The sequence below is a fragment of the Scaptodrosophila lebanonensis genome, unplaced genomic scaffold (assembly GCF_003285725.1).
Source record: "Scaptodrosophila lebanonensis strain 11010-0011.00,11010-0021.00 unplaced genomic scaffold, SlebRS2 tig00001410-arrow-pilon, whole genome shotgun sequence".
NCBI classification, from domain to species: domain Eukaryota; kingdom Metazoa; phylum Arthropoda; class Insecta; order Diptera; family Drosophilidae; genus Scaptodrosophila; species Scaptodrosophila lebanonensis.
In genome coordinates, this window is record NW_022060738.1 from 3,500,703 (window position 1) to 3,527,775 (window position 27,073).

Consider the following 27,073-nt stretch of genomic DNA (forward strand, 5'->3'; position numbering starts at 1 on the left):
TACTAGAAGCGACGGTAAGAAGAAGTTTTGTTTCTTTTTTAAAGAAAAATGGACGCAGTGGAACAAGCGGCCACTAAAGAAGGTAAGTTAATGAACATTAATGTAGTCTTCACATGTTTGAGTATTTTTCATTTGCAGCCGAGTCTTCCATTGACCTTCTGGTCATTGTACTGGATACAAATCCTTCTCAGCAATTTGTGCGACAAAGCCCACAAAATCTCACACAGGTGTTGGAGTCCATAATTGCATTCGGAAATGCGCATCTCATGCAAAAAGCGCAGAATCAACTGGCCGTGATCTCTTGCTCACATCATTCTACGTAAGTAACGTATCTCAATTGGTTATCGCTCAGCTTAACGCCGGCTCAGTGATTTTCTTTACCCGGTGCCCGGTCGCCAGGTGGAGTTGCGTCAGATCGATGGGCAGTATGAGGCGTTTAGTCTGGTAGAGAAGACGGTCAAACAACAGTTGGGCAACATACTGATGAATGCTCCACGCTTGAGCTCGCCATGCGAGAGCCTCCTAGCTGGCAGCATGACAATGGCTCTCTGTTATATATCACGAGTGAGTTATTAACCTGATAAAGAATGGGAATCTGTAAAATATTGTTGTTGTTATTGTTTTGGTTTGCAGCTGCAACGTAATGTTGCCGCCGGCGCTAAGATGCATTCTCGCATTTTGGTCGTCACGGGCAGCAATGAATGCGCCTCCCAGTACATGACGTTTATGAATGTCTTCTTCACTGCCCAAAAGCTGGGCATTGTTGTGGACACCTGCGCGCTCGACAAAACGCTGAGCTTACTGCAGCAGGGCTGCGATATAACCAATGGCCAATTCCTTAAGGTCACTCAGTTGGATGGCTTATTGCAATACTTGCTGTGGGTCTTCCTGCCTGCCCCACAAATGCGGCACAAATTGGTGTTGCCACCGCCGCCCAAGGTTGACTATCGTGCCTCCTGTTTCTGTCATCGCGAACTGATCGACATTGGATATGTGTGCTCGGTGTGCCTGTCGGTATTTTGCAAATATAGCCCCATTTGTACAACCTGCCAGTGCGTATATTTACTTCACGATTCAATACCAACTCCGTGCCATTAAAAGTATTTCTTTTATTTGCAGCACAATATTCAAAACGCCCGGCCCCTTGCCGATTAAGCCCAAAAAAAAGAAGAAGGTCGAAAAGCAAATGTAGTTCATACATCATCATCATCATCGTTTTAGGTATTCCTTACAATTTTACTAAAATACATGGGTCCGAAGTTGGCCGGCAGAAATGGAATCACCATTTGTCCATATTTTAATCCCTTGGGGTATTCAAATTTAAAAATATCGCTAAACAGCTCTACTTGTAGACTCAGGTCCTTTATAGTCGTCGTGATGCCATGCTCCGTGAATACCTTCTCCAGCGCCATGTGCACTACACCATCATTTTGTACCGGAGAGAGCGAGCAGGTGGAGTAGACTAAGCTTCCGCCTGGCCGCAGTAGTCGGAGGCAATTGGCGAGAATACCAGCCTGTAGCTCCGGTATGCGCAGACGCTCTTTAATGCGTGTCGGCTTGAATATGTTGTTGTCTTGCTCCATGAGCGAGTGTCTATCGGTGGTACAGGGCACATCGACCAATATTTTGTCATAGCTGGCATACTCGCTTAAGTTTCGGGCATCGCTCTGGGTGAGAATTAATCGCTTGCCCTCCCAGCGTTCCCTAAAGTCGAACAGGTACTCTTGCATGACGCGCCGCAGCTTGTTCACGCGCGATTCCTGCACATCGTTGCACACCAACAGATCAGAGTGAAGAGTTTGCAGCATGAGAAGCGACTTACCTCCAGGCGCAGCGCATGCGTCCAGAACACGATCGCCTGGCTGTATTTGCAGAAAGAGTGGCGGAAGCGTAGAGGCGCCATCCATTAGAAAATGTGACAGCACACCCGTTAAACATTTCTTTGGGGCTTTGAAGTTAGAACAGTTTCCCATTTCGTATGTATAGAGAGCCAGGTGTTCCGGGAACTGAAATGAGTCTTCCAGTTCGATTCTTAGGGGAAAGGCGTCGTTGGTCTTATAGTATTTATAATGTTCTGATTCGGCTACCCAATCCTCCATACCCTTGATACTATGCGCCGGCATATATTCATAGAGACCACCAGTACCAAATTGTGGGTCTACCAATCGCTTCTCATCTAGATGCACGTCTTCCTCAAGCGCCTTTGTTAAGCTCTGCTTAAAGTCTTGCGGTTCAAGTTCTTCCTGTGTACTTTGGTTTTTCTCACTGCTATTGTAATTCAACTGCTGGGGCATGCCGTCCTCGCTTGCACTTGGATATATGGAGGCCATTTCACGCTCCTGCTGCTTTTTCAACAGCGCATCCAACTTGCTGTCCACATTATTACTTGACGGGAGCTTAGTGGATACGCTGTTGTCTGTTTTGCCATCCAGGCGCTCACGCGCTACATTGATGAGTGACTTCACATTGATAGCGCCATCCATCTCCAGCATGCTGCACGTTTGTTCCGTGTCTCCAAAATTGTTCACCATGGCAATGTACTTGTGCTCTGTCAGTAGAGCCACCCTCATGTTCTTCCAACGTGTGCCGTACACGGAGCCATAGAAGTCGTCAAAACTTTCCAGGGCGCGATCACAGTTGGTCTTCTTGAATTGCAGAGCATTCCAGCGCTTCTTGCCGCCTTTCCAACGGCGTTGCAACATAAAAACATTGCGTGCTTTCAACATGATCACATAATCGTATAACTTTGTTGCCTTATATTAGTTGCCGGTTCGGCAGTAGCATTAAGCACGCGTTGGCAGCACCCTTGTGCGCAATGACTGAAAAGGAATAGTGGAATGAAACAGTCGACGCCGTTACATTTTAATGTACTATTTAAATTCAGTCCAATTTGATTTTTTATTTCTTCTATGATCGGATACAGAATTGTTAATGTGATCAATAAGAATATGTTTTATATAAAAGATAACCTTCAAGTATTATATAAGTTTGTAAAATTTCCTAATAATGCGATATGCAAGTTTCCACTATAAAGCGTTTGAAAATTAAATAATGTTGTTAGTACTTTGGATGGAAAATGAAGAGAGATAAATACTTGGGCAGCGGCAGACTACAACGATCTATACAGTATCATATGCACATACATATATTTTATCCACTACTACTAATGTGCTTAAAATCCGACTACGCATTTGCTTTCCATGTAATCCCTCACAATCCTGCAATCCAATTGTAATATACTGATTAGCTATGCCACCCTGACACTTTTTATTTTAACATTTACGAATTGCTCACGAGTAGGAGCATTTCAATGTGTTCGCACGAGCTGCTCACGAACCAGAGGAACTCACACATTTTAAGTCAATATTTTTATGAGGTCTTAGCTGCTGCATTATTCCAGGGTTGCTCCTTGGCGGTGCCGAATATAAGGTAAGACACAAACTCGACTAACAGCAAAACAATTGTCGGGGCAAAAATAAGTCGCCAAGCGCCAATGGTTTGCTGTAAGAACGAAATGAATATCAATTAGAGATATTGCTGCCAGTCATCTGTTGGCGCCTAGCTTACGTTTCCTTTAGTGACATATCCCACGTACAGGGGCACAATGATGCCCGGAAGTGTAGCCAAGGTGTTGGTGAGCGCCATCAGAGTGCCAGCAAAATTTGGTGCGATATCAATATGGTTCGAGAGAAAGCCGGAGAACATGGCGCCCATGGCTACTATGCCAACGGACATAACGCCCACGGCCTCGTAGTGCCGACAGCCGATAAAGCATAGGATTATCAGACAAATGCTCGGAATGACACTAGCGATAGATGTTGCTATCTTTCGGGCGCAAGTAGTGGTTAATTTCCCTACATAAAATTAAATCGGGATGTAATGGTTTTGGAAAAAAGTCTGTAGAACAAACAGTTGCTTACCTTTTGTCACCAATACGACCAGAAGCTTTCCTATGAAAATGCTAAAGAAGAAGAAGGGTACGTAAGGCAAGGCACTCAGCACCGCGTTGTTCGCCACATTGAACTTAAGCACCTGCTTCATGTAGAAGGGTATTTCAATGAGGAACATGTACCAGCCACAGTTGCTGCAAACGTGCGCAACCACAATGGCCCAGAAGGGGCACGAAGTGAAGACCTTACGCCAAGGTACTGGCGGGTGCTCTTCATCTCCTGTCGTGCCCAATGAGTCGTTAATCAGTTCACGCTCCTGTTCACTGATGAAGCGCTGTTTGTTGGGATTGTCTTGCACCATGAAAATCCACAGTATCATCCAAATGCAGCTCAGGCCACCCATGACATAGAACACCCATTCCCAGCCAAACTTCACGGCTATCACCCCAGACATAAGAATGGAGAGTGCCGTTCCCACGGACGTGCCTACGTAGGTAATTGTAGAGATTACCATTCGCTCATTGATTGGTGCCCAGGCGGCAATCATGACGTGCATGCCAGGAAATGAAGCACCACCCCCAATGCCCTCCAGCAATCGCATTGCTATCAGGCCGCCATAGTGCAGTTTAGTTAGGATTGGCGTCAGAATCGTGCACACCACATTGATGGCGACCGAGAAAAATACCACCCATTTGGCAGATATGTTCTCGGCCACATGCGCCAGTGGAATTTGTGAGACCAGGTAGCCCCAGAAGTAACAACTGAGTAGTATGCCTTGCAGCGGCTCGCTCCAGTCAAATGGTCCATCCTATTGGATAGACCTCTCGTTGCAACTGAGTCGGATTATAAATAGTTCTCAATGCTTACTTCAACCTTCTTGGCATCAGTGCTGGTACCAGGCGGTGGCTTACACTCTGCTTCATCCTCCTTCGGATCTGTTTCGTTGCTCGCTTGACTAATAGCAAGTGCCGTGTGATTAAGCATTGCCACCATTGTTACGCTTAGGTTCACTTTTAAGCCGTAAATAATTGCCATTGCGATAGACCCCAGCACTGCGAATTGGTACCGTGCGGGAAAGCAGTCTGCGGATGAAGCCAATATGTCATTAATGTGGACCCTGCCCGGTTTTCATTGATCTTCAACTCACTTCCCAAAAGGCTGCCCTTTGCGGGAACATCTCCCATTTTGGAATATTCACAAAATAATTATTCGATTTGAGTTCAATTTGTGAATAGTGTGTGGATGTTTCAAAAGTTTGTGTTTTCTGTTGTTTATTAAATGTCACTCCATTATTAGATCACGACATTCCGCAGCTTATCGCTAAAGTACTGTCCAATAATACACGTTTTTCAAAACTTGAGCACTTCTCTGGGGACAATGGTTGTTAAACTACAACATGTCTTGGACAACTATAATCGAACGATCCAGTGCAACGTTCATCTTCAGATCGGATTTGATATTGACGATTAGTGAGCGCCTCTTTCTTCACAGACAAAGGTACAAATTACAAATGATTTATGAAATGGGACTAAACAATACAATTATTAAAAGAATCACCCTTCGTTCCCTGCTAGCTTTTCAGATTATCCTGGAGGGATTCGGATGCCGCATTGAAAGAAGTTGTGTGATGGTTTCGTAAGATGTCTGAAGAATACGAAATGACTGAAGAATACGAAAAGCGACGACTTCAATATTTCTAGCAATTTTTTCGCAACTGTAATATTTGATCGATCAGTAATGTGCTGGGAAGTGATTTTGTCGAGCCTTTGTTCATATCAGTCGCATCAGTTGTCTTTGGTGGGAAACTGCTACAGTGAAAACTCCCTTAACGGACACCTCTTTTAACAGGACACCCCTCTTAGACGGACACTTTTTTCAGAACATTTGTTTTGGTGTACTTTTTAGAGAAAGTTCAACTCTCTTGTGCGGACACTCTCTTGACCGGACGCGGACACTATTTTTCGAGAAATTCGAACTAAAGCCTCTCTTGGCTGGGCGCGATCCTCGTGTTAACGGACGTTGACATGCAAAAACACATCATATTTGAAAGAAAACCTGTCTTGGCTGGACAAGTACCTTTTGGTAATAGACGTTTCAAACGCATGCAAAATATTTGTAGTGATCCTCTTCATAAGGCTTGATCATCCGTATTTATCATATTCTTTTTATTTCTAATTATTTCTTTCTACGTATACCCATGTGATCCACTACAATATTTTTATAAAATATCCTATAGCTTCCATATTTGTGCACATATTATTGTTTTTATGTAATTATTTCAGAGTTATGCTCAGTTTTGCAAGATGAAAATAATAGTAGTGAACAAATATTGCAAATTAATTAAAATGTGTTGTTATTTAGCTCAGGAATGGTTTATTTCGTAATAATTTGCAGTAGTAGTGAATATCTGTTTTCTAGCAAGCATGTACTCAAACATTGGTTTTTAAGGGAAAAATATAATACGTAAAGCTATTTAATGAATTTGCATCTTCAGTGTTATATTTGATTGTTATATGGAAATCACAAATACACAAATTATAACTGATTTTTAATGTTAAATAAAGTCAATTTATTTTAAGCAAATAATGGTAAACAAAATTCAATGTATCCTCTTAACCGGACACTCTCCTTGGCCGGACAAAAGTTGGTCGACGGTGAGTGTCCGGCCAAGAGAGTTTTCACTGTATAATGGGCTTTATTAAGGGAAAATATGTGACCATAGAAGTCTATCGTATTAACTCCTCATTATTGTTTCTTTTCCTGGCTTAGTTAAAGATTTTAGAGAGCTGGATGAATGTTTTGAAAAACCATTTTACGAGGACTTTAGCGAAGGAGATTTCGTGTCTTGCACGAATACTAATATTACTCCGTTCGGGTTGATGCTTTTGAAATGATATTAGCATAGAGCTTCGTACCAGTACAATTCAACATTAATTAAAGGTCGTTCTGTTGGAATAATCTGCCTTCACTTTTCTTTCAGTAGTACTACAAGTATATGGATGTCAGTGAAGGGACAAGTAGGTATTGACTTCAGTACTTTCATAAAATAACCTCATCAGATTCTACTCATCCCATTACTTGATTTGAAAGTGCAAACTTCATTATTTTGTTTACTATGACAGACAGGTAGCGTTTTATTTGTAAATAACCCTTTAAATGTTGTCTGTTAAGTACATTGGGGTTTAAATAGAGTTTCGTTCGGTGGCTGCAGAGGTAGCTCCATTATTAAGATGTTCTGATACTTAGCATTACGGCAAACTAAAAGCTATATCTTTGTAGTTGTGTATTGGTATATACAGTCAAATGTGACAATTGTAGGCTCATTTGTTTCATTCAAACAAATTTAAATTAATTGAGTTCGAACATAAATCGAGGTTCCGCTTCACGGCTTAGCTGGAGTTTCCTTCAGCGGTGTTTTTTCATCTTTGACCGCCACCTTCGATTCCCCGGATTTATTCCACGGTTGTTCGGCGCCGGACCCAAAGATGATGAATGCGAGAAACTCAATTACGAATAGGGCGATCGTCACACCGAAAATGATTCTCCAAGCTCCAATATTTTGCTGAATAAACGAATAAATAAACGGTTTCAATATAGATTGTCCTCCCATCACTCCCAACCATGCAACACTTACGTTTCCCTTTGTCACGAAGCCCACAAACAGTGGCACAACAATGCCTGGCACGGTTGCCGCCGTGTTGGTGAGAGCGACCAGAGTGCCAGCAAAGTTCGGCGCAATATCAATGTGGTTGGAGAGAAAGCCGGAGAACATGGCGCCCATGGCTACAATGCCAACAGACATGATGGCCACGGCCTCGTAATGACGGCAGCCAATGAAGCACAGCCAGAGTAGACAAATACCCGGAATGATGGTGCAAAACGAGGTGGCGGTCTTGCGAGCACATGTGGTCGTTACCTTGCCTAGTGTTTTGGAATACATAAGTTAGATATGTATATGTATGTCTTTCCAGGAGGTATTATCATGCCTTACCCTTTGCCTGCAACGTATCCAACACCTTGCCTAGGATAATACTGAATATAATCATGGGGAAATAGGGCAGGGCACTAAGTGCTGCATTGCTGGCCACATTGAACTTAAGCACCTGCTTCATGTAGAATGGGATCTCGATGAGGAACATGTACCAGCCAAAGTTGTTGCACGTGTGGGCAATCAGAATGGCCCAGAACGGCACCGAGGTGAAGACCTTGCCCCATGGCACCTTCGGATGGTGTTCCACCTTTTCTTCTGTGCCCAAAGAGTTGGTGATCATTTGACGTTCCTCGGCGCTGATGAAGCGCTGCTTATTGGGATTGTCCTGAACCAAAATTATCCACAGTAACATCCAGATGCAGCTGAGGGCGCCCATGACGTAGAAGACAGACTCCCAGCCCCATTGGGCAGATAGAACGCCGGCCAGTAAAATAGAAAGCGCTGTGCCAGCAGACGTGCCCACGTAGATGATTGTGGACATGACCATGCGTTCGGTGGGCGGCGCCCAGGAGGCAATCATGACGTGCATAGCCGGAAATGATGCCCCACCTCCAACGCCCTCCAACACACGCATAAGGATCAGACCTCCATAGTGCAGCTTGGTTAAGGGGGGCGTCAGAATCGTGCACACCACATTGATAGCCACCGAAAACAACATGACCCACTTGGCTGAGAAGTTCTCGGCCACATGAGCCAGAGGAATTTGAGAGACCAGATAGCCCCAGAAATAACAGCTGAGCAGGGTGCCCTGTAGCGTTGTACTCCAGTTGAAGGGGCCATCCTAATTAGTAGCGCTACTTTAAAAATTATGAATCAATAAACGGATGCAGTAACATACCTCCACTATTACGGTCACATTGGAAGCTCCGCCTGGTGGATAACACTCCTCCACATCTGATGCGGCGTTTTTGGTATCATTGTCACCGCCGGATCCCGAAATGCGGATAGCCGTGTGGTTAAGCATCGCCACCATTGCCACACTGAGATTAACCTTCAGGCCGTAGACAATGGCCATCCCGATTGAGCCGAGTAGGGCGAGCACATAGCGTGCGGGCATGAGTTCTGTGGAGTACACGAGCAGCTGATTAGTTTGGCAGTTGGGAAGGGTCAGCGACAATATCTTGCGCTAATTTATGGCCCCGTGCTGTTCGAATGCCCAATCCACTTAAGCTCTGAGGCTATTAAGACCCCACCCAGATATCAAATCGCATAATTTGTGGCTTTATTGGACCCGATGTGTAGAAATTGGTAGAGAGGAACATGGCTAAAAAAACACGCTAGTATAACGTTAAAGTCCGATTCTATTTTCGCCGCAATCATTCAACTGAAATAAGCTCTGTTCCAACGATCGTTCCAATTGGAAAATAGTGGTCCTATTTCAAAAACTGCTTAGATTGTGGTCTTATAAAAAACTCATCTTTATAAAAAAAAAGTGTTTTACAAATATTTTTTATTTGATGGATAAATAACGCAAATCCAAGCATTATGCCCTGAGCTGTAACGAATCAAGAGTTTCCGGTGCTCGTACGTGCGGACGGATAGCCAGACAGGTCTCTATATCTGCTATAACATTTGGTCTGACTGGAAAATACTTTCATAACCACTGATTAGGAGGGTCTAAACTTCCCAAAAGCATGATTGGTATTCCGATTTATATCTGAGCTAACGGCATCCATTCAGGAATAGAGTTTTTACACCTTGGTTTACATTATTAGAGTTTTGGCAAGGATCCCTATTTTTTTTGCTCAAATATAATATAGCCTATGTTAACCGGTATTTCCAAAAGTAAAAGAATTCTTTAAATCGGTTTTATCAAACTTTTCTCTTTACAATATTTGTATAGTTGGTATACTTATATTTGAGATATTCTATATTCTTGGATACATATAATTTGTATATTCATAAAAACAGAAAAACTAAATTATTGGTTCGTATTATAGATTCACTATTTAATCGGGCAGATTTTTATAAAGCGCGCATTAATTCACCAGGATGTGTAATATGACGATCTTAAGAAACAAATGGTGTGGTCCTGTCCAATCCAATTATGAAATAAATTATGAACTGTTTATGGACTTTAGGTTTTCCCTTGAACAATCAAAATGAACAAATTTCTATTTATATGTATATTCATTATTTCGAAGTCAGACGACACTATAAGCTGGCAATTATAATGTTCTCCCCCACCCCATGTCGCCAGTATTACAATTGATGTTATTTTTTGTTTTGTTTTTTGCTATGACTTCCCACAACTCGCTATCAACGATTATGGCGCTTCGATTACGCGCGCTCGCAACAAATTGTTTTTAAACAGCTTTCGACATGTTTCCGATGTTCGCCGAGCCATATATATGGCACAAACAAATGGTTAATCTTGTTGTATTTGCGTTTTATATGGTAGTTCGACAATAAATAAATGGTTTTGGGGGATTGGGATTGGTATTGGTTATTCGGTGGCAATGTGTACCAAGGGGGTACTGAGTATTCAAGAGGTTGAAGCAAAGTTCAAGAGTGAAATGCTTGCGTTACGCAAAGTCCTACGCTGCCCATAAAACTGACTTCTATACGACCTTGAGAATGAGGCTGTCAGGCGAGAGAAATGTTTGGCCTGCCGGCCGAAAAGTAAAGTCAAAAAAAGCATACAAATTCCAAGCAATACTTTTTCGATTTATATTTTTAGATACAGAGCTGCGGGGTTTGGTGGGGGCGCGGTCTCCCCAACAACAACAACAACAACAACAACAAATCCCTTTGCCTCAAACAAGAAGATAAAGGATACGGACCTAATACACGCACACGAAGGCACACACACACACACACACACACTCACATACACATTCACACAAGCGGCGTGGTACGACCTTTCAAAGGTCAAATACGCGTTCTTATGCAGTTTTTAGGCCACAGTCTTTAGCTGACTCACACTTGTTGCAATCTGCGGATGATGATGCACCATTGCACTGCATTTGTGAAATTGCGCAAAAGTGTACGGCTGCGTATCTATCGGATAGATGGATGGATGGATGGATGGATGGATGGATACACACAATCTGTACTTACTGCCCAATATGCTGCCCTTGGCGGGCACTTCCTCCGACATATTGTATTAAGAATTGGCAATTATTTTTGTTAGGCAAATAGCTGAGCCAATATGCGGCTTTAATAGTTGTCGTATGTTTAAACAGAACTCGTTGAATTGCGCCGCCCGCCGACTAACTGACTGACGATGCTGACGATACTGACTGACGATGTGACGCCTGGCACGGTTGCTCGCTCACTGAAGCCAACCACTGGAACACTCATTCGTTTTGTGTGGCGGCGACCCGACCCGGTTTTCAATATTCGTTTGTCGTTTTTTTCGGTGGTGGTATGTGGTGTGTGGCTTGTGGCTCGTTGGCTATTGGGGGTCTGGTCTGGAGTGCGTAGATATGTTTTTGTGTATCTCGCATCGGCAAGTTTGTTTCGGGGACCCAAACCGATATGACAAGACGCCTTCGTTCATTTCAACGAAGAACGTACTCTGTACTCGAATTTGTCGTACGTGCACGTCAGTATTTCATAAATTCCGTGTGGATTGCAACGTCACACGTTTTCGAATTGATGGCATCTAACAGCAACATAATAAGACCCTTCGGTTCTTGTCTTGGCTAACCCACTAGGTAAATAACTTTCTTGGGCATACAAGTATTAATCGGTTTTATTTGCTCACCGCTTTGTTGAATACTCGCACAAGATATTAGTTAGCGCTCGCGTCTGAATTGCACAACAAAGGCCTTATTACCAAAGAGGCGTACAAAATTCCCAATTCCGATTCCATTTTCAGCTGTCGCCGCTGAATACAAACACAGTCATACAATATAGTATGTATTTGTAAATAAATATGTACCGATATAATAGTTGCTTAATATGCAAAGCGCGTGCATAAAATTAGTATAAACGAGGCACCAAAACAAAATACCTATCCCATAGACTGTCAAAATTGTAGACATGTTTCCAAAAGTGGTTTCATATTTTTAATTTTTTTTGCTAATTCGCCTTACGCGTTTATTTGCTATCATTTGGTTAAGCCATTTCACAATTTACTAATTTTATTTGTTCTAATTACACAAACGCTGCGTGTGTAAAAATAATTAGCAAACGGTTTTATTTGTAACTTGGCATTTAAGTATAACTTAAGATGAGTGGAACATTTTATTTATAATTTCTGAATATTAATGAAATTACATTTCACTTTTTAAAACAACTGTTTTTAAAATTCCACCATGCTTTCATCTGTAATGTCCAAGATTATTTGTTGACTGTTGAATTAATGAACACAATATGGAGAAGGTTATTGGCAGAGTTCTTAATCGAAGTATACGAATACTATATATGAAATATTGCTGAACATGAGACACAATCTAGATTCTAGAACCTTCAAAAATCGATAATAAACTCATTAAGATAATTAGATTAATGAGTGGAACGAAAAACAATCAACAAGATATCGTTAGATTGTTGGATTAGAAGACAAGCCCAGACATTTTGTGAATGAGTCCCGAAAACTGTTGATCGCTTATTGCAAATTAGCACCAATCGGTGAAAGAATTACATTAGTATAGTGCTCCACTATATTGTGCACTCTAAATTTAATAGATAAAAAATATAAATATACTTGTTTACTAAATAAACCTAGGAACCAGTCTTTTAAAAAATGTCTAGACCAAAAGATAGATGGAATGGCACGAGTTTTCATCAATCAATCAGTCTGCTGATCACGAACATGCATACATATATGTATTGTATATATTTTATGGCATCGTAGATCCTTCCTTTCGTCTCTTACATATATTAGCGGAAGCCTAATATATCCTCTTCACCATTTGTGTACAGGTCAGAAAGTTAGCTGGCTTAGCAATTAATAAAATAAAAAAATGGAAAGTAAATTAATTGCCCACAAGTGACTGGCGCCCAAAACCCGCGCAACGTCCCTGATTTTTGCTTAAACAATACGTAAACATTGTCCAGCTTTCTGCCATAAAATCCAGCGCGATGCCGGCCGACTGGCAGTTTGCATACGATTTGTTCAGTTTTCCAGGTCGAAGTATACAGGGGATTTGATGGTGATATATGCAAATGCAAAGGGGCCTCTACGGACTCGTCTGGCTTCAGTGCCTCCGCAGTCGCCTGTAAAAATATATGGCCATCCATACGTACTCTTTCGACCGTCTACCGGCTGCTGCTGGTTCTCTTATTTGTATTTAATCGTGTTTCCTTACTTTTTTATTTCTGCTCATTAATTATTTTGCATAGTTCTTATAGGCAGTTTGCATAAAGCAGGCACCCTTTTCGCTTTTATTTTGTATGCACTCTTTTTTTCCAACAACAATAGATTACATTTACATCTATGCATGTGACCAATGAATGATCCATCCTACACATATGGACGAGTATAGCTTCCCAGCAACAGAATTTGATGTCAGTTGTTAGTTTCGATTTTTCAAGCCTACGCGTGCGCCAATTGATTTTTATTGAATTTTTGGTCACTCTTTCAATAAATAACCAATTTTATTCAGTTGGGCATTAAACTATGCTCTCAATATGTCTCTCTTACTCTCTCTATTTATATGTCGGTTTTTATTTATTTTGATTCCTTTAATTTTTAATTGGCTGCCATTTAATGGCCACACAGTTTTTATTTATTTCACTTTCTTCGGCAAACCATTTGTTTGGTACACACCAATTTTTATGACAATTTTATTGTCAAATTTGTGGGATGGATGAATAGTTGTTGTTGCTGCGCCAATTGTTCCAGCTCTTGGATACGTAAACCATCCCCTTAAGAATTGGTATTGTCGTCAGCCATCAAATTGCGTCTTTTCAATTGTAGCGCGTCTACAATAAAAATTAAACCACAAACAACATACAAGTATATATATATACATATGTATACTTGTAGAGAGAGATATGTATATAAACGCCTTTGCTTCTTAATATCTACTGTTCTGCAACATTTCAATGCCGTGAATTTCAATGTTATGGTTCAAAAAGTCGCGCTTTATTAAATTGGAAAAACCTTTAAATTAAAAATAAAGGGAATTTTGAATTGGGTTTCTCAGATCAGATTTCATTTGCTTAGAGATTTGAAAAACTATTCGATTTCATGTGTAAACACATTTCACCTTTGTGATTGAAGCAAAATCGGTAGAAATTTGTAAACATAAATAGGAGCAAGGGTAATTCATATACAACGAAGTTGTATTTAGAAATATTTACGCTGCTTGGGTTTGGCAAATAATTCCCTTACATATTAGAAAATCACATTCAAAAATTAAAATTAAAAAAAAGAATAAAATAAATACATTTATTAGTATACTTTTTTAGTTCCACAAATGTTCATCGAGTTCTATTGTGTGCCTGTATTTGCAGTACAGAACTTGTACACAGCTTGTACAGAGCTTGTACAGAGCTGTACAGATTTGTACCAAGGTGAACATATTCGAACTAAAGTAACAGCAACATCAACGCTAAAGTACAAGTTTCACAGTGTTGTAACAAGCTCTACAGATTTGAACTAAAGTATCAACAACAATAACGCTGCTGACGCTGCACGGGCAGAGATTACATTTATGACTAAACTAAAACTTAACAATACGGCAAATAAGCACTTCCAAGATGCAATTGTAAAATTTTATATAATTATTAGTAGCGGAGGGCGTGCATGGATGGAAAAATCGTGTCCCTTCTCGCACCTAGAACAACTTCAATACCAAGTTAGGTAATGTTGTGTTTATCAACTTATGACTCATCTTGTCATGCTAGGGGGTCAGTTACGGCTCCTTCCGGGTACCTACATATGTACATACATAGGTAGCCTCTTTAAATGTTAGCTGTTTCTATTTCTTTAATAGAGTAAAATGCCAACAGTACTAGTTTTGAATAAAACGGATTCGTTCGATGTTTGCACAGCTGTTAACATATGCTGTTAGCAAACATTTTCTCGTCACTGCTAGGCCTCTTAACAGTGCAATGTTATCGAGCTGTTAAGCATTGCTTTGTAACAGCAGCAAGTCTGTTATTCCACAAAAATAGGGGCTTTTTTTCAAAATATTAGATTGGGCTAAGAAAAAGGCAAATAATTGTTGTTTTTCAAACCAAAGACATATTTATTGAATTGTAAATCAACTTAGAAATGTTAATGGCTGTATTTCAAATTAATAATAGCATATATAAAAACCTAAATGCCATAAATTAGAGACAGTTTAAAGTAGACGTGTCGAAAGGAATACAAAATATACTTGTAGTATGTCAAAATTGTATAGTTATACCAGTGTTTATATATTTACTTTGTATACACACATATAATCGCACATATCCGCTATTTATCTATATATGTTTGTTAAACGCTTTCGTTTTAGTATAAGTATGTTTGTATGTATGTATTTGTATATGTATATTTATATTCTTAGTAAATTAAATAATTAATAAATTTTATTTTTTCCAAAAAACAGTCAGACAATTTTCATTCAAATAAATTTCCTCCGTCCGTCCTCTTGATTAATTTGTATGATGCGCGATAGAATATTTAAAATATTTATGCGCTGAGCCACTTGTTCTTGACAAATAGTCGCATATATAGTATTGTATACATACATATATTCATTTATTTATATTCATTATAATGTAGTATATTATTTAATGTTGCTGCAGATACACATACATATATGTATATGCAAGTATGTAGTATAAGTAGATATTTGTGTTTACGTTTATATATAGCATTTAAAATAGGCGTCATCAAATATTCTCGAATCGGCGCATGACTATATAAAAGTTGTTGCTTGCTCTGCTGCACAGTGTTTTTAGTTCCGATTGTTTTAAAAATTAAAGCAAAATAGCAGACATTTCTCGTGTTTGTAGTTCCAGCGTGAACTGAGCTCGGTTGAATTATCGCATTAGTTAGTTACCTTATGATTCTTTAAGTTTTTCCACTTTTTTCTTTCAATTAGTTTCTTTTGTTTTGTTTTGTACTACTCGGGAAGCCTCTAGTTTTACATATATAGTATATGTAGGTATTATTATTATTATTATTATTATATAGGTATTTACTGATAGTGTAGGTTGTTCACGTTGTATATTGAATTCGTGAGATTATGATGGGTTGGTTGGTGGTTGGGGTGCCAGTTGTTTTTTACAAAATCGCAAAACCCTGTCCAGTGTTTTAGAAACATTGACTTTTGATTATGTTTCGACATAAAATAAGTACATACAATATACATCATAATAGGTATGCTTAGACATATGTTATCATATTTGTATATAACAATATTTAAATTTTTGGAATTGGTTTTCGTTTAAGATTTCAAAATTCAAGTTCTACGCATAAATTGCACATGATTGGTTGATTAATTGATTTGCTTTTATCCTTATAATCAATAACGAAACTAATAGCACGGAAATCAAAACTTTTCGGGGGCTCCGTATGGTGTGGTGGTTATTTATAATAAGCATGGCAACTTTATTTAAGCTTCAAGCCCATGAGAATGTTTCAAAAATGTCGCAGAGCTGCCGTCGCAATGCTGGGCTTAATAATACTTTTCACCATTGTAGCTGGATCCACGATCAGCCATAGGCTCGTTCATCAATGGGCTTATCGAACGCTTCTTCTTCACCATGTAACGCTTGGAGGATCCAAACCCTGCACGATTGCCAGACCATTAATTCCACCCCATGTTTCAGACGTCTCAACTCAATACTCACGATTAATGCCATTGCCGTACTTGTGCTGACGCGGCAAATACTCATATTTGGGCATCGTCTCCACATTCACGGGCATGCCATAGTAGTCCACCAAGGCAGGTGCATCGAGCCAATTGCCTGGCGGCACTCCAACATTGCCTACATAGTCCAGATCCTCGTTCTCGTAGGTCTTGGGCCCGTATGGCTCCGCAGCGCCCACTGCAGCCGCATTGTCCGCATCGGTCTCCTTCCTCGCCCGCTCACCCGCCTCGACTAGTGCCACCAGTGCCAACATATCGGCTGGTGTCAGCTTGGTGGTGTCCCGCTTTAGCCTGAAAGTAATGCAATTCGTACCACTTAGTTGATTACAATACGATTTATGGCCGCTCGGGTCTAATAAAGCCGCAAAAAGTGCGTTGGCGTTAATTGCTCAGGCCCCCGGAGACCACAGGCTCTGCACATTGGTCAAGAATTTACAAAATTATACAATTTGCATACTGCATAGTGTAAGAATTGTTAAACCATTTGCTATCGCATTTTCCCTAAATCCTGTCTTTATCCGTTTCAGTTTAATTCATGCTTTTCCTCTTATTTTAGCAGAATTTGCGAGTAAATTGGAGTAGAGATTGCTTGAATCCCCTCTTGATTGAGAAGAAGTGTTTTCCATTTGTCCGTAGAAAATAATATCAATAAATTCACATGAGCTCCAAGGACTTGAGAGTAACAATCCAATTAATTAAATTGAAGACAAGATATTGAAAAAATATCTGTTACTGTGTATTGATTATTATTCTTAGAACCCCTAAAGCTTGAAAGGAACGTTACAGTAATGGAAAAAGAGAAATACAGTAAAAACTTTCTTAATGGACATGTCTTTTAGTTCTTTCTTAGGCGGACATTTTTTCTAGATCTTTCCCCGTGTCCAGCCAAGGGAGTTTTCACTGTAAACAAGAATGGAATGCCACAGTCGAGCGGGTCTAACGCTTACATATCCTTTACTCCCTACTCTCCTTCCCTCCTTCCGCTTCCTCACTCCCTACTCAAAGTTTGTTGTTCTTTTGTTTCTACCCTTCCCTATTCTTGTCACAGTGGGGACTTCCTAGCCACTTACCGTAGGTCACCATAGCGTCGAAATTTATTCAAATTCTCGCCCGCGTTGTCCATGTTGTAATAAATGCCGCGCTTGTTTCGGTCATCGGCCAGTCCGTAGTTGCGATTGGCGTACTGCAGAGGCACCGACAATGGAATGCTCTCTAGATAGGCCTCGGCATTGAGCAGATTCTGCAGATTGTCGTAAGCCTTGTTGCGCCCATTACCATTACTCACTGTACCGGAAAGTGGAGTGAAGAAGTCTTTTGCTGTGGATCTTTGGAAGGGAATTGCTGCACTTACCATGTCGCTCTGGCACATAGTCATCCAGATCCTGCAGGTCGTTCTCGTTGTAAGTAGCAGTTGGCTCGTAGTCGTTGGCCCAAACGCCATTGGGCACATTGCTACCATAGCCAGGAGCGCTATAGGGACCGTAGTCGTTAGCCGCATAAGGATTATAGTCGTAGTTGACGCCCCTTTTGCGCAGCGTAGTGCTGCCGACATCCTCTGCTGCCGCTGCCGCTGCCGCTGCAGAAGCCTCTTCCTGGAACTGGTTGTTTTGGGCGGCAGATGCGACCGCTGCCAAAATCTCTTCGTTTGTGGGCAAAGCATAAATGCCCGCTTGTTGTTGCTCGGGCACTGGCTGGCGCTGCTGCTGGTTGTTGTTGTGGTTGTTCTTGGCCAGGCTCTTCGCTGGTGGCGCATTGCTGAAGGAAGCGGGCACAATTTCCGGACTTGATTTCTTGTCTGCCGGTGGAACTGTAGCGTCCTCGGCTTTTTTCTCTGCACAAACATAAATGGTTTCGAAATTGAAAATTTTCCATTGTGCGCACTTAGGGGCGTTCGATACATTTCTATTTCATATTACACAAGTGTCTATATGTGTATTAAAATTACATATTCTCGCCGTCACAACGACACCATTACGATATAAATGAAAATATTGCTAGTATTTGAAACGGCACAGCCTCTAGTATAACATGGCTTTTCATTCATTAGCAATACATGATTAGTAAATACTTTAAACAGAAAAGACACTGTATATTTTCAGGTCAGAGCTGAGCTTCTGCAGCTACGTACACCTAATTCTGTTTCTACACGGTATTTCTTTTTACACGGTTTTGATTTAACACGGTTTGAAAATTAAATATGATCAATGTCTTTTTTAACACGATTTTTTTACATGACTTTTTCTGGAACCAATCTACCGTGTAAAAACAGAATTAGGTGTATAAGTTGTGATGTGGGAATCAATCGTTTCTATAATAATTTCTTCTTCTTTAAATTTCATATGAAAGCCGTGATGGGGAAATCATTCGTTTTTATAATCATTTCCTCTTTTTCATATTTTATATGACAGAAAACCTTTTCCATTGATACTACCAATTTTTGATATTGCTGCTGTAATATTCCATTATTCAGTCTTTGGTGCCACTTTAAGGTCCTCTTCATTGGAAATTTTGTGTTTCCCATATTGTCCATAAATTTGCAATAGTGTTTAGTAAACTTTGCTGGTCGATAAAAAATTATGCCCACATTGAATTTAGAGTCAGTTTCTTGATAAATCTGGAAATTATTTCTTATTATGATCTTTTTTCTCTTCTATATAGACACAGTCTTGATTTTCTGCACAAATACATTTAAGAAAATAAATAAAGTGTTAAAAAATTTTAAGTACCATCCCTTTCATTATTACATAAATACTCGTATCCCATTATTTTGTTTGAAAATACTAAAGTGCCTACAGAATAATTAATATACAACAGCATTAAGCTTCTACTACTTATTTGACAGTAGTAGTATATTAGTTTAATAATAATAAAATTTTGCATATACACATTGAAAAATTGTTTAAAAAATCGTGTAAATGTGCAAATACATTTGCAATACATTTACAATACTTGTCCATTCGAGAATGTAACCAAATTTTAAGGGATTTCTTTTTTTTTAAACAAGTCATTTGTACCCAAGGCCATATTTTTAAAAATAACTTTTACTGAAAACGCTAAAACAATTTAAAGAAAAACAACCTTGAGGATAACGTTTTGTTGCTATGTATTCAAAACCAACAAAATTGTACAAGTAGTTATCAGTCAAATGAGTTGTCAAAATTTATAAATGTGTTAATTATAGATTTTAGCACCAAATGCGGTATTTCAAGAAAACTTTTTATGAAATAATTATTAAAACTTTTCTTCTGTATTCGTACAAGAAAATATATATATTCTTCATTCATCCTCCAAAAAAACGTGTTTTTTTTGAAAATAGTTATTTATTTACATTATTATTTTGTATTTCTTCCAAATTATAAATGGGTATAAAAATCATGCAATATACTATAAGTATCCGCAATATTGAGAAAGCAATGTTTTCCATTTTTAATTAATGTATTTAATTCGATTTTTTGGCCCCTCTTGGAATTTTCTTTTTTGAATTAAGCACATTTTCCGAGCTCAGAAATGTAATTATTTATGGGAAGTTTGTTGCTTCGTTTTTTCCTTTTGCAACTTAACAGTTTTGATTCAATAAAGTGGGGCCAAGGCACAACCACACCCGCACCCACATATACACACACAGGGCACCATATCCCCACACCATTCGCAAACGACAAAACCAATTAGCAGCAGGCAGCAGGCAGCGAGTCTCATAATTGTTTTATACACCCATCACAATCACCCATCTTCGATGGTCTATAGCTGTTGCTAATTGCAATTAGCGCTGTCAAAGACTTGTTTATGTAATTCCAACTAATAGTCAAGTGCAACCCACTAGCCTGGCAGCCCGGCAGTCAGTCACCCATTTAGTCAGGCAATCAGGCACTCAGGCATTATCCCGTTGGCATCGTTGCTCCTGACATTTAGGAGCTATTTCGCTGGCGCCATTCGCCCGTTATCGCCAGCATCATCCTTTTACATTATTACGCATAATCGTATTTAGCAGCCCTCCTACCTGCAATGCGTTTACGGAGCGTTGCACATACTAATTAATTTAAATAACCACTTTTCCAGTTTTCCTTTTATTTAATTAAGACTCGGGAGTGTCAGGAATTAATCATTAGTCCACACTTTGTGTGACAACCAATTAAATGCATTTATAACGTCACGGTCAAGTGTGGCTTTGATTATTGAATGATCATGTTTGGGCTTCATGCTCGGCTAAAAAAGGGGCATGTTCGTCACATGATCTACGAAAAGTCTATTCGGTGCATGCTCGTGCTCCCACAAACTGGTTTTCAAATATAAGTACGATTTGTGACCAAAAAGAGCCTGCACGACGAACATGCTAATTCTGTTTTGCTAGGTGGGATTTTTTTATTAGAGATTGATAAGCTTATCGTTCATTTGTTCCAGATAAAACCGGACACACGAAAATGTGTAAATGGAATGAACAACACCTCACACTATATGGCGAAAGTATTTGTATTTGAGATAACAATTAGTGCATACTTGTTAAAGCAATTCTTTTCAAAAAAAAAACAAAACAAGTTAATTCTTTAGTTATTCGAGAAACGCACTCGTATAGTGTAGCTTTCATCATAAATATAAAAAGGGTATTAAATCAATTACCGTTTTCGTTCTTGATATTTAACATTTGTAATTAATATTCAATCATGTATGTATATTATACAAATCAATAATATTTGTCAATCAAAATACACATTTAAAAGTCTCATATTTAAAAAAAAGGTCATTCAAGTATGTTGAAGGCACTAGCTAATTTACTATTTTTTAAAACAATTGATTAATCGAAATAATCGGAAAAGTGAAGGTTACATACATTTAATAGAACATTTTCCGACTAAGAAGTAAGTATTAGTTTAATTTCTGTATCACTCAGAAGGAGGAGTGGTGGACCTAAGAAAGTATACACATACTATGTACATTTATCTAATTTCAGTTCAAGTCGAGTTGTTCTAGACTTGTTCGGTGGTTCGTCTGTCTGTATGGCCACAAAAATAAGAGCAAGAGTCACCAAACTTGTTCTCCAAAGTCCGAAAGAAAGAACACGTTTATGATATTATCGGATGCAAATAAATTCTTTAATAAGCTTCGGCAAAGTAATGGGAAATCAATTTTAAACAAACTAATTCTAAAAGATAAAAAATATTAGCCCGTAAGAATTCGAGTAGCAAATTCGAGCTAAAATATTAATGCAAAAAACCAGTGTTTATTCAATTATTTTGCATATTATTGGAATTTAAAAAAACTATATTCCAAAGTTTTAAAATGTTACTTAGGATCAACCATTTATTTTGTTTAATATTGCCAATTTCTTTGGCAATTGAACTGCAAACACGTTTGTGCTCCCTCCAAAGCAGTAGTGTTTGAAGCATGGACCCCTTGGTTTGTGCGAATACTTTTGTGGGGGCACATTAGTAATGTCGAATTGTCCACAGATAGATTACGCACAAAACAGCACACAACTAAACACTATAGAACCGGCTATAAAACAGGGCCATATGTTTGCTCTAGCCTTGAAGATACATATGCTCCAACCAGTCTATGAATTTCGCAAAACCAGGACGCGCATGAGGAGACAAGCTGCTGAATAGATACATATTTAAGCGAATACATACATACATACACGTACAGTATATACTATATGTATGTGGATAGGTTTGCTGACGTCGTTCGCGTCAATGTAGTCATCAGCGTCCATATTCCTGTCACTGTTCATGTTGCGTGGTGCTTGTTGCTATTGTTGTTGTTATTATTGTAATTGCACTAACATGGAAAATATTCACTGAACTGTAAAAATATCAACAAGTTGTTTGCTCTTCAATTTTTGCCACACACAGCCATGCAGCCACACACGCTCACGCATTAGCAGTAGAGATTGCAGACAGTAGTCGAGTAGTCGAGAGTGTTGGATGGGGAGGAGTCGGAGGAGGGGGAGGAGCGGGAGGGGAGCTACTGTCAGCATTTGCTTTTACAAGCAACAACAATTAACGCTCTGGCTAAGTACAAACATTGCCTTTGGGGCTGGCTGCCTCACCAAAGGAAAATAACTCAATAAACAAGCAGCATATGGAAAAATTTTCTGTATAATGGCGAATGGGGAAAAGTTGGTCCACAGCTGTTGTTATCCAAGCTGAGGCAGGGGCCGTCGCGACGGTACAGTTTGACAGCCTTAGGCGCATTTAAATAGAAGTTTGCGGTTAGCAGACTTGATTTAAATTAAATGGCGGGCTGAGGCTGTTGTTGTTGTTGCTCCTGCAGAGCATTTTGAATATTTTATAGAGTGAGCCGTTCAATGCCAGTCAAGCGCATCGTTGGCATATGCCAAGGCCCATAAATACACACACACATACACACACATAATGTACGTACTCGTACTTACAATTCAATCCAGGCACTGGCTTTTATAAATATTTAATGTGTCTTTACTTTCAATTTCACCTTTCGCTGCCGTTGTTACTGAGTAATAATATTTTCATACTACAAGTATATACATAGTATATGTATAGTATATATGTATGTACATATATACTGATATGCTGTCAGTTCAATAAATTTTGTTCTCTTTCAGTCTTGCTGGCTGCATTTGACATTTTGATTGGCTGCCATCATTACATTTAAATTTCGAGCAGCAAATACTTGTACATACGAGTAAGTGAAATATGAATTAGACGACTCATACTTTCTTTCAGTTAAAAGTTATTTTTGCAGAAGTGCTCTCAAGCGAAAATACATAAGTTTAATTCAATTCTTTGTTGCCTAATCCTTCATTTGCATTCTTTACCCATCCTTACAGGAATTAATGTTCAAAGCATGCCAAATATGCTAGAATTCCTGGAAATTGGTGACGACGAAAAAAATAAAAAAGTGTTGCCTACTTGTGGGGGTATAAAGCAAATACTACTACTACGAAACGACACTAGAGAAAAGTTGTTGTGGCAAGTGGCTTTTGCGCAAACAGATTGTGCAAAGCATTAAATAATAAGGTGGGTGGGCCACTCCACAGCCTGTTGGCATTGGGTGATGGAGCCAGCAGGCGGCGCCAGCATAAAGCAAACAGCAGAAAACTTTGTTCAACTCGATGTCTAAAAATAGACACGAAAATGCGCGCACGTACAGACACACACACACACACACATATACACACACACACACATAGAGCGGGGTGTCAGCCATTTTGTGCAGCAGCCGCCCACGCTGCTCGCTTCCTATCTCCTATCTCCCACCTCCCCTCAATGCACACGCCATTTGGCGTAGGTGTTTATTTCATTATCAACATCATCGTCATCATCATCGTCATCATCATCATCGTCGGAGGCAGAGACGCAAAGCTGGATGAGGAATGATAAACTAAGCCAGTGTTTGGAATGCAAAAACATCACTACCCGCAGAAACAACGGCAACACACCAATGAGTTGTCGAAATTCATGGAAATGTCCCTGTCATCCACCACACCCTGTCCGCCCTGTCCGCCCTGTCCGTCCTGGCCACCCGTCAACCGGGCTGATCCAGCCATTGCCAGCTGTCGAGCTGTTCTGAGCACACCTACGCGATTTCCTGCACAAAGCGCCTGCCTAAGTTGAACGGGAAATGGGACAAGGCGTGCAAGATGGAGCGTAGGGTGCGGGCGTACAGACGAACGGCTGTTCAAGGCAACAAACTTGAACAGCAACAACAACAACAACTGATGGTATGTGTGTGTGTGTGTGTGTGTGTGTGTGTGTGTGTGCATTAGAAAAAGCGCGTGGGCGTACATTTAATATGTTGAACTTACAAGCAAGCAAATATTCAACAACAACAAGACACACACACACACACATACACGCGCGTACATACATGCCCGTGCCTTCATATAAGAGTACTATATATGTATGTACGCAGATACTTTGGCCTCCCTCTCTCGCTCTCTTTTTTCTTCTTTCTTTTATTTTTTGGTATAAGGCTCGTCTTTTATGTGGCACTTTACTTGTTTTACACAATGCCGGAGGCGTATGCGTAGTGTATGCAAAAACAGTAGAAATCAGGGAGAAGGATTCCGTTTCAATAGAAAACTGCGATTACAAATGCTACTCGTAATTGGTACTAATACGGAATTTATAAAACACATTCACTCAAACATTAAAGATAGCTGTTGAACCAATTAATGAACATTTTGAAACACAGTATTTTGTTATTTACAAAAGCGAGGACCTATAATAATCTGACATCTGCTCCAATAAGCACTTCTTGTAAAATTATTTTAGAAATTGGCTTAAAAAGTTGACGGTAAATGGTTAAGCCACAAAAGTCTTACTTTGTTTAACAGATCAAAAAAAAATAAATAAGGCTAAATTAATAGCAATAAGAATAATCATTTTTGCAAAAAAAAGATTAATAATATTACTTATTGACATATAAATCAAATAAATTGACGAGAATAACAATTTAAAATAATAATAGTCATATATAATAGTAGTAAGAGTAATTTTTTTATTTTTTATTTATACTCTTTATTTAAGATTTGTCCTGGGTTGGACGGACCAGTTGTTAAATTTTATGCGAACTGCGTAAGTTCTGCGACGATGATTGGATTGTGACGTGGTTCGAACCCAGAGAGTCTGATTTATCTGGGAACCAACTCACATTATGGGGTTTCTGCTAGTTTGTAGAGCTATGCGAGGCCTCGTAAGGTAGTAATAAAAAAATTATATCGTAACTTAAATAAAAGATTAAGTCTCCATTAATTGTCTCGCTTTCTCTTTTTCTGAAGTTCAGGCTTAGTTACTTTTTACACTACTACCACAGAAATTATCATCAAATAATTAATAGATTAGATTAGATTAATTAATAGATCTAGTTCTCATTCTCATAGTTAACATATAAAATAAAAAAAATTCGAATAATATTAAAAGCGACAATATTAAAGTAATACAAGTTTCTAAAACAATCAAATTTAAAATACTAATAAATATTATTAACAGTAATATATTGATTTATAAATTGCATTAGTTTATGTACAATATTTGAGTACCAGGTTTTGGTACTTTTCAGTGTATTTTATTTCATGAAAAGATTAAGTATTGTTTGTACTTTCTGTTATAATAAAAGTATATATCAAATAATGTATTGCTAAGTTCTCCACACTTCCATATCACCTACTGTACTTGCGACTTCAGTTACTTCCCGGTTCGCTTAATTTCGGTTTCGCAGTCTAAACTTTGTCCATTTCCCATACATGAAATTTTCAGTGACCTTTGGCATTACTGCGCACCGCCAAGCTCTTTAAGTGGGCGTCATCAGCCCTGCCCGCCCAATTTTGCGTAGGTTGGCACTCGCAGTCGCTCCCACACCCACCCTTCTAGCCGCAACCGGAGGCACATCTGTGTTGGTTGGCCCCAATACCAATACCAGCCACTGGCTCGACAAGCATTGCACTTAGAAAAAATTGAACTTTAATGGCTCACCTGCTGCTTGATCCTCATGCTGTTGCTGTTGCTGCTGCTGCGTCGAGAGCTCGGTATTCTGGGCTAAGACAGAGGCTGGCACCGCAGCCACCAGAGTAAGTGCCAGCAAGGAAGGCAGGAGTACGGCCAGGAGCATGCTCCGGCTATTACCGCACACGAACTGCATTGTGCGCAAGGACCTTTCTGCACTTTCAATAGCCACTACTTCGCACTTGACAACTCAACCAACCAACGAATCGCACTATGTGTGGGTTTCTCTGTGTGTAGTGTGAGTGTAAGTGTGTGTCCTAATTACTGGATTATGTTCAACAATGTACGGGGGCGGCCCACTGTTGCCTGCTGCTACTGCTGCTGCTGTCCAGCTTCTCTTCAATGCTGCTCCAGTCACTGTCGCTATCGCTATCGCTGTCTGTGCGCGGCAACTGTTCTGAATGAACTGTTGTCTTGACGCTGCAGTGCAACAGTTTTGTAATGTATTGGCCTCAATTGCTTTGCAGCGCCATTCGCGGTAGCGACGCGTCTGCACACAACCTACGTCATTGTCATTGATAAGAATTGCGGCCCGAGCCAACGAATCAGCGACAGGCGTAGCTGCTTACGTAGATGACGGGCCTGGTCGAACGCATGCGCGGTTCCTGCAAGGCAGCGCTGTTAATGCTAACAGCGGTCTGTTAAGTATAACAGTTGCTAAAGTATTCAATTATTTTACATATTTTATTACAATTAAAATACAAATTAAAGAAGCTGCATTCAAAAATTTAAAACAGTTCGCATTAGAAGGAATTGCAAGGAGAAAGTAGGCGGAATCGATTCATATATGTATTTAAAAAAATTTACATGTTCGCTAAATTCAAGATTTCTTTAAAAAACTGTTGCCTCTCGTACAAATGAATAAAAATAATAATTGAATAATTAACAAAAACACAAACATTACTGCAATTCCTGTCATCTCTGAGTTTCTCACCCATCCTTATCCAGTTCATA

At 39.6% G+C, this 27,073-nt stretch overlaps 5 protein-coding genes across 6 annotated transcripts; 1 reads left to right on the top strand and 4 right to left on the bottom strand.

Moving 5' to 3' along the window:
- Positions 1–4: 4 nt before the first annotated feature.
- LOC115630490 (general transcription factor IIH subunit 3) lies at positions 5–1,279 on the top strand. Its single transcript, XM_030527076.1, has 5 exons — positions 5–82; positions 139–319; positions 369–564; positions 634–1,052; positions 1,120–1,279. The coding sequence occupies exons 1-5, from the start codon at positions 49–51 to the stop codon at positions 1,190–1,192; spliced, it is 903 nt and encodes a 300-aa protein (XP_030382936.1). The 5' UTR covers positions 5–48; the 3' UTR covers positions 1,193–1,279.
- On the bottom strand, positions 1,188–2,757 carry LOC115630489 (5-methylcytosine rRNA methyltransferase NSUN4). Of its 2 annotated transcripts, XM_030527074.1 has the most exons (2): positions 1,823–2,757; positions 1,566–1,760 (listed from the first exon to the last, which is right to left on the bottom strand). In XM_030527074.1, the coding sequence occupies exons 1-2, from the start codon at positions 2,724–2,726 to the stop codon at positions 1,705–1,707; spliced, it is 960 nt and encodes a 319-aa protein (XP_030382934.1). In that variant the 5' UTR covers positions 2,727–2,757; the 3' UTR covers positions 1,566–1,704. The 2 variants fall into 2 exon arrangements, with proteins under 2 accessions (XP_030382933.1, XP_030382934.1); XM_030527073.1 differs by having other exon boundaries at positions 1,188–2,757.
- A 305-nt stretch (positions 2,758–3,062) lies between these two features.
- On the bottom strand, positions 3,063–5,150 carry LOC115630683 (sialin-like). The gene is made up of 5 exons (XM_030527330.1): positions 5,038–5,150; positions 4,758–4,972; positions 3,921–4,698; positions 3,568–3,854; positions 3,063–3,501 (listed from the first exon to the last, which is right to left on the bottom strand). Exons 1-5 carry the CDS (start codon positions 5,072–5,074, stop codon positions 3,370–3,372), a joined length of 1,449 nt encoding a protein of 482 aa, XP_030383190.1. The 5' UTR covers positions 5,075–5,150; the 3' UTR covers positions 3,063–3,369.
- A 1,844-nt stretch (positions 5,151–6,994) lies between these two features.
- Positions 6,995–11,119, bottom strand: LOC115630644 (sialin-like). The gene is made up of 5 exons (XM_030527284.1): positions 10,942–11,119; positions 8,720–8,943; positions 7,882–8,662; positions 7,525–7,811; positions 6,995–7,452 (listed from the first exon to the last, which is right to left on the bottom strand). The coding sequence occupies exons 1-5, from the start codon at positions 10,979–10,981 to the stop codon at positions 7,273–7,275; spliced, it is 1,512 nt and encodes a 503-aa protein (XP_030383144.1). The 5' UTR covers positions 10,982–11,119; the 3' UTR covers positions 6,995–7,272.
- A 3,880-nt stretch (positions 11,120–14,999) lies between these two features.
- LOC115630518 lies at positions 15,000–26,515 on the bottom strand. The gene is made up of 5 exons (XM_030527120.1): positions 26,090–26,515; positions 17,992–18,471; positions 17,711–17,924; positions 16,621–16,931; positions 15,000–16,558 (listed from the first exon to the last, which is right to left on the bottom strand). The coding sequence occupies exons 1-5, from the start codon at positions 26,253–26,255 to the stop codon at positions 16,446–16,448; spliced, it is 1,284 nt and encodes a 427-aa protein (XP_030382980.1). The 5' UTR covers positions 26,256–26,515; the 3' UTR covers positions 15,000–16,445.
- Between the last annotated feature and the right edge of the window lie 558 nt (positions 26,516–27,073).